We start from the raw sequence: 8,207 nt of genomic DNA on the forward strand, positions 1-8,207 counted from the left end.
TGAGTGGGGTATCCGTGTACATGGACACATTCTTGTTTTGAAAGAGTTATGCCTCTTGGAAATTTAGATAAGTGCAATGATGGGGTCATTGGAACTCTGCTCTTTTATTGATTTTATAACAGCAAAAACCAAAATAAAAAAAATAGCTTTTCTCCTGAGAATTTATATTGGATAATGTTCATACATTCAAAAATGTCTATCAATCAATCAGGGCCAAGAAGTTATAATGTCAATGGACTAATGGGACCAATTAACTGAATAGCAAGCATCATACTTGCCATCTGAAATCTACGGTGCGAAATCCGCTTTAGGCCTGATACAAACAGATGAATTTATTTTAAATACTAATGTGTGATTTAATATTTTCATTTTTTTAGTTTGGAGAAATAAAGGAAATCAGATTGATAAAGAATTTCAAAGGAAGATCGAAAGGCTACGCATACATAGAATTTCCAGACGAGGTAAGGACAGTTATTTAATCTTATATATATATATATATATTAAACAGGGCTCCTAAAAAAATCATTTAATGTCAAGAAAAATACCTTTAAAAAGATCTGATAATCTCATGGTCAGTTTTAATCTTGCTGATATTCTATGAAAAAATCAACAACAAAATTTAAACATTTAAACAAATATTTACTAATCCAAACCTAGAATGGTTTTCAGAATCAGTTAACCTTTTATAAGAAGATTTGAAAATATTTGTCTACGATTTTTGTTGTTAAAAATGATGTCAATACTGAGTAATTTTATATTTATTATAGTTGTGTGTAATAGAAGCATTGAAGTTTGACCGTACTCCATTAGATGGACGACCAGTATATGTGTCCAGGTGTGAAGACAAATCAGTCAGAAAACCACAGTTTAAAGTAAGAAATACTAGAAGTGGGCAGAAAGTCGACTGAGCATGTGCAAGCGTTTAAGACACAGTTCAACATCTGTCTCCAAATTTTGATCTTTTAAAAAAAATTGGCATTTTCTCTTGGAAAAAAAGTGTTTAAAAGACAAATTGAGAAAGTCCAAAACACTACATTTATACATCATATTACAACTTTTGCAGACTTTGTATGGTTTCAGAGGAGTTGTGATTTAATGAAATCAGTCTCTTACTTTAGTAGTATAGATACCAATAAAATAATTGTTTGGATTGTGGGGAAATCTTTCACACCTGACAAACCATATTAAAATACAATGCATATTAAAAAATGTGGACAAAAAATTACCTTTAACCAATGTCTAAAAATTAATTTGACCAAACTAAATTTTGAAATTTATTTTAATCAAAAGTTCAAAGATTTAAAATAAAGAGAACTAGATTCAGGTTTATATTGACCTTGACATAGGTATAAATGTTTCCTATTGTTGAAGATCTTTTTACCAGACATTCATCACACCTTTCGTTTTGAGCTGGAGTTTCTCGCTCAACTGACAAAATTCGTGAAATCTTGTGTTTGCCTGTCTGTTCTTGTGTGGGAGTATAGAATCTACTGCTTTTGAATATTTTCAATATTGTCAATGCAATGAGCAAGTATACAGTTCATATATTCAATTTGAAAATGTTGTTCACAAAATCTACCACTCAGCTATGATAAAGTTGGAAGGTATGCATTTATTCTTAATTGCTACTTTGTGGACCAAACCAATGTTTACTTGGGTATTGCAATGTTGGATAGACATTTTTGATTATATCCTGAATGCCTGATATTGATAAGTTATTTTACACAAAAGATGCATGGTTCTTTTTTGTTTACAGTTTGCTACAGAATTAGAAAAGAACAAACTATTTATAAAAGGCCTACCATTTACCTGCACAAAGGAAGCCCTGTCTAATATATTCTCACAGGTAAGTTATTTACCTGTACAAATTAGGCCATGTGATATATAAAGGAGGGCTTTAGCTGGCCCCTAAATAAAAATGTGTACTAGTTCAGTGAAAATGGACATCATACTTAACTCCAAAACATATATATGGACTCAAATTTTAAACATACAAGACTAACAAAGGCCTGAGGCTCCAGACTTGGACAGGTGCAATAATATGGCAGTTAAACATGTGTTATTGAGATATCAAACCTCCCCCTATACCTCTAGTCAATGTAGAATAAACAAACACACAGTATAACTCAGATTAAATGAAATCAGAGTCAGATGTCAGAATTCAGAATAGGTAACAAAAGAAACTAAGCAAAAATTAACAAAGGACTACTATCAGTTACTGACATGCAAGCTCAAGACCCCACTGATTGAAAGACTATGTCTTTGTCATAAGAAAATCAAGTACAATCCCTCCCGTTTCGGGGTTTAGAATCATATCATCATCATAAAATATATAAAATATATGAGAAGATTTAGGGGTTTAGAATCAGACCATCATAAAATATATAAAATATATGAGAAGAACATAACCCTTATCATGCGAACAACTGGTTTAAGAATAATAATGTGGAAGAGTGGTTTGTTTGATTTTGATTTTATTTATTTATTTTTCAGCATGGCAAGTTAAAGGACGTCAGATTAGTAACATACAGAAGTGGGGCTCCAAAAGGGTTAGCTTATGTAGAATATGAGAATGAGGTTTGTATATAGAACTTACTATTTTGGTTAATTCATGGTTGAATGTAAGGAAAGTATGCACATTAAAAAAACTGGCAAAAAGGCTAATTATTAACTCACTTAATTTATTTTCCACATAATTGGAATCTATTTGTGATTATTTCCCTCATAAATACATTCTTCCTAATAATAGAACTCACATTTTTGTCTATTCTTGAAAAATCACATAAATAAATGCACACAATAATTTCTAAATTAACTACTCTTTCTGTATTTGCACAGAATGAAGCCACACAAGCTGTGATGAAAACTGATGGCCTAGCGATCGGGGAACACACAATATCTGTGGCTATAAGCTGCCCACCAGATAGGAGACCACAAAAGGATCAGTTTGTACCAAGTCTAGGAAGTGGCAAGAAAGAAACTGAAGTGTAAGTCACCAAAACCTTTTTGTCATATGTATAATTTTATTATAACAGCACTCTAAATTTGACTGTGTATATTGCAATACATGTAGCTTTGTCCATCAGTCCATCCAGGAAATATTTTCGCTACCAATTTTCCCAGAAACTACTTATTTAAATTAACTTAAAATTTGGTCAAAAGCTCAATTGTGAAGCCCTGTAGGGTTTTTCAAAAGTTTTTAATCGTCAGCATTGATATATTGTTCTAAGTTGATGTTTCATACTTACAGGTATTGCTTTTGTACAGCATTTATTATTTTTGTTTGCAGCCATTATTATTTCTCTCTTTTATATTTTTCAGAAGAGGAAAAGCTAGAACACAGGTGTCATTGTTACCAAGGGCACTAAAGACAGGAGGAGCAGCTTCATCCAATGAAAAACCTTCATCCAAATCATCATCAGCAACAGCCAATGAAAAGCCAGGATCTAAAGAACAATCTGGCAAATCAAATGATGACTTTAGAAAAATGTTATTGGGGAATAAATAAATTTTAGTGGAAAAAAAATATTAAAAAAAATAATAAAAAATATTGAGTTGTATTCCTTATGTGATTTTATCCAATATTTTGTGAGGAAAAAAAAAATAGTTGTTAAGGCCACACCAATTTAATTTCTTGTTCTACGGATTTTTGGAATCCAAAAATTGGGGCGAGCGAGCGATTTGAAAATTTTAATAAAAAAATATTTAATTTGCAAACTTTTGAGGCGAAGCTTAAAAAGTAAAGGCGAGTGATTATAATTTTTTTTTGTAAACATAAAATAGTAGGTTTTGACTATATTAAAACTTGATTTATCACTTGTACCTTGACATTTCTTTAATTTATGAAGTATTTTATCCCTGTTCAACAAGAAATAATTGAATAATTAAATCTGGTATGTGTGACTGACAATGAGACAATTCTCCATCCAAGTAATAATCAGGTTCAGAACAACCCCTTTAATGTTATGAATATCTCTTTTATGGGGGGTCAATATAAGCAGACACATATATTACATATTGTATATATAAATATGTCTCTGATATAAGTTATAATATATATTTTTTGTAAAAACACTTTATATAAAGTACAAAAGGGCTTATATTTTCCCAAAGAACTATAATATTTGGTAATAAATGGTCAAATCATGTCCAAGAATTTTGAAATATTCCTGGACTGTAACCATGTTAACACATTTACTTTAACAAAATAAGTGGACAAATGGTGGACCCATCCCTCTTTTAGAAAAGTTGTTTAAAATATAATGTATTTCTCCTCTTTTTGAGTAAAAAATTCTAAGTTGCCAAAGGTTTTGTATAGTAGCACTATACAAATCCTAAGTATTTTTATTTTCTTTTCTACAACAGTAAACATGGTAAAATGACCCCTTCAAGGCCCTTGTCTGAGGGAGGATTGGTCCCTAGTGGTCCCAACCTGATAATAACAAACATAGGTCAAAGTACGGCCTTTTACACAGAGTTTTGATCAAGACCAACCAGCAAGCTATAAGGGACCACAACTTAGTATTGTACGCTATTCGTACAGGAAAACCAACGATCGTATATTTCAAAACGGGAAAATACCAATGAACCACATCAACAAACAATAACTGCTGAACGACAGGTCCCTGAATCAACCAGGACATGTGCACAAACCTGCAGCGGGTATGACCGTCACCATACATTATAATTGCGATTGAAGGCAAATCCTTCAGAAGTTCTTTGTACTTTATTTTAAAAACGAACATTTTTTTATAGGGAATATAAGTTAGGGGGAAAGAAACCAAGGTTTTGTTCTGTACTAATATTTCCGCGGTTATATATTTATATCGGAGCACTCCCGCTTGGAATAAATTGGTTTCATGCTGAAACAAATATTCTCGCAGATATTTACAGTGTTGTGGGGTGCTGATAGGTTTAAAATCGTTATATAAAAGCTAGACTGTGATTTTAAAAACAAATGTTGATATCTTTTTATAATATTTACAAAAAAAATGATGCGGGAAATGAACCTGATTTCATTTCTGGATGCGGGAAGCGGGAATATAATAAAAATAAAAAAATTCTGTTTTGAAAAAATAGGTGCGGGCGGGTCCGTCGAACAAGTAATCAAATTGGTGTGGCCTAAAGACACTTTTCCCTTGTGAAGTCTTTTGTCTATTTTTTTTGCATTTGATTTTTGGAAATTCAGCTAGAAGGTGGTAAATTTATAACTGAAGTACAGATACAGGTTTGACATTACTTCTGAGTCTGTTAGGACATTTGAACATGACTCCCAATCATCTATTCTTGATAAACTCTTGTATCTGTTTGACAGATTTAAAAAAAGTTGATAAAACACCGAATCAAACTCCAGAAAATGTTTCAGCACCACCTGAAGTACCTCCAATAATACAATAGACAAGTACAAATAGATATAAGAAGATTTGGTATGACTGCTAATGAGACAACTCTCCATCTAAGTCACAATTTGTAAAAGTAAACCATTATAGGTCAAAGAACGGTCTTCAACACATAGCCAAACTAGCAAAGACTCACATCGAACAGCAAGAACATCAAGTTCCTGACAAATGCAGCGGGTTTTAATGTTTGAATAGGTACCAACCTTCACCTTTACCTGAAACAATAGTGTAACATCACAACATAGAAAGACGCACTATGAAATATCAATTGAAATGGCTTAACTCAATCAAAACACATATTAACAAAAGTGAACATGAATGAACGAATAAACTTGATTCTGACACAATCTAAATATAAAATCAATAAAAAAAAGGGGGAAATAAATAGACGAACAGTAGTGTACTGCTGTAAAATATTAAAAAATTAAATAAAAGAAATATGTACACTAAAACCAGGGGCAAATCCAGCCATTTTCAAAAGTGGGGGTTCCCAAACCACAATAAATGGGTTCCATCTATATTACCCCATTCAAATGCATTGATCTTCCAAAAAATTGGACCCTGTAACCGCTACCCCTCAGCCCCTTGGTTCAGCCACTGAAGGCACAACAGGTAGAGCTAAAATAAATGGATAAAGGTGAAAAGGAGCTGTAACACTCACTGATGAGGATATTTAATTAAAATTTAAAACTGGGAATCAGGGCTTGTGCAATCTTACAACTCTTTTGCACACTCTCTGGTTTTAGTCTACCCCGCATAAAGCTTGACAAAGGGATAGTGATCCTGTTGCAGGGGTGTCAGCTACCTGTTCAATATTTCAGAAGATAGAAGTCCTGGATCTTTCATACTTTGTATATAGCTGCCTTATGTTAATAAGTTTCCGTCTGTCATATGTCCATTGTCCTTGACCTCATTTTCGTGGTTCAGTGACTACTTAAAAAAAGTTAAGATTATAAGTTTCCTTAATTTCCCTCTTATTATGAGTAATAGGATAACTATATTTGGTATGTGCCTACCTTGCAAGGTCCTCTTGCCCATCAGACAGTTTTCACTTGACCTCAACAACATTTCATGGGTCAGTGAGCATTATTAAGATTTCGTGGTCAAGTCCATCCATATCTCAGATACTATAAGTAATAGGTCCACTATATTTGGTGCTTGGAATGATTTTAATGTGAACATGTCCAACTGGTAGGTGTCATCTGACCTTGACCTCATTTTCATGCTTGAGTGGTTATAGTTAAGTTTTTGAGTTTTGGTCTGTTTTTAAAGTGTCAAAATTGATTCCTATGATTAGTCAAATGATCTGTATACATTTTGGTGAAAATAAGATTAAAACTTTTAAGTTATGGGACTTTGTAACTAAAATGGAAGGGGATCACATGTTGTGCTGTATCTCAAAAACGATTTATAATTATTGGTTAAAACTTTACACGCTTCTTCGTTATATCAATCTTAAGATATGTATACTTTTTGGTGATGATTCAAAATTTTATTTAAAGTTATTGAGTTTTTTGTAAAAGAAAAAAACAGGAGGGGGTTTTCACATGTTGTGCCTTGTCACAAACATTATTTATGATCATTGCTTAAAACTTTACACACTTCTTATTCATATTAATTTAAAGATCTGTATACTTTTTATGATTCAAATTTTAATTTAGAGTTTTTTTGTAAAAAAAAAGGGACGGGGGTTTTCACATGTTGTGCCGTATCGCAGAAGCTATTTATGATCATTGCATACAACTTCAAACACTTGTTAGTTATATTACCGTTATCTGAAGATTGGCATACTTTTTCGTGATGATTCTTTATTATATTTGTGAGTTATTGTATTTTAATTGATGTGCAATAGGTCAACTATATGTAAAGCATAGTTGGTGTATAGAAGGATTGTAGGGTGTACATCTATTTACAGTTTGTTTGGTCTGACCTTGACCTCGTTTTCTTGGATCATATTAAATTGATGTATTTGTTGCAGTCAAACATTATATTCAAGATTCAAAATAATATTAATGGTTAGTTAAAACAAGACATTTCAGTGTGAACATTCTTGTTTTTACAATATATTTTGCCGGGCCTACGTGCCGTAATTGAACATTATCATAAAAAAAGTCAGATGTACTTGCACATGAATGAGAGAATCACCAAACAAGGACAGGAACCAATCTAAAGAACACAAAAAAAATCCCTGGGCCGATGCAAAAATGGCACACCCCTACAAAAAAAATATCGAAGTTAACCCCCCCCCCCCATCCGGTGGTTGACAACGACGACGACAATGATGACGATGATGGCGACTATGTGGGGTTCAAGGTGCCAGTTTTTAGTGTTTTGTAATTTATATATTGTTGTCTCATCGTTTTCTTTTCTTTTTTTGGCCATTCCATTGTCAGAATATTTTCGACTTATGAGTTTGAATGTCCATTCGATATCATTAGTCTCTCATCTACAGGGGTTCAGCAAAATTCTCATAGAAGTCTTTTATTCGTGATAGAATGATGTACCAATTTGATTAATTTGAGGAACGAAATCATTGACCTAATAATTCGCCGGTTGTACATATAAAACGTATTTACAGTTACCATCTTTTTGTTTTTTGACCGTTATAAAAGTTATAGCAAGCTCCCTTGGGTTGTTTTCCACATAATATAAATAAAAATCAGGATTATCTTAAGCAAATATATCACCAAGATAACCCAAAATAGACTGTGATCCATAACAATGCAGGAACTAGTCTGCTATAAAAGGGGCGCAATTGTTGCCCATAAGAATGCATAAAACCTGTCAATGAACTTAACTGCCAAAACG

At 32.6% G+C, this 8,207-nt stretch overlaps 1 protein-coding gene across 5 annotated transcripts in view; it reads left to right on the top strand.

Moving 5' to 3' along the window:
* The window catches only part of LOC134681126 (squamous cell carcinoma antigen recognized by T-cells 3-like), a 33,458-nt gene extending 29,898 nt beyond the window's left edge, over positions 1–3,560 (top strand). For all 5 annotated transcript variants that reach the window (XM_063540566.1, XM_063540568.1, XM_063540567.1 and 2 more), the window contains exons 19-24: positions 378–461; positions 768–872; positions 1,757–1,846; positions 2,494–2,577; positions 2,839–2,987; positions 3,322–3,560. In XM_063540566.1, coding sequence (XP_063396636.1) covers positions 378–461; positions 768–872; positions 1,757–1,846; positions 2,494–2,577; positions 2,839–2,987; positions 3,322–3,508 — 699 coding nt within the window. In that variant the 3' untranslated portion in view covers positions 3,509–3,560. The remainder of the gene's footprint in view (positions 1–377; positions 462–767; positions 873–1,756; positions 1,847–2,493; positions 2,578–2,838; positions 2,988–3,321) is intronic.
* The last annotated feature ends 4,647 nt before the right edge of the window (positions 3,561–8,207 follow it).

Source organism: Mytilus trossulus, chromosome 8 (assembly GCF_036588685.1).
Source record: "Mytilus trossulus isolate FHL-02 chromosome 8, PNRI_Mtr1.1.1.hap1, whole genome shotgun sequence".
NCBI classification, from domain to species: Eukaryota; Metazoa; Mollusca; class Bivalvia; order Mytilida; family Mytilidae; genus Mytilus; species Mytilus trossulus.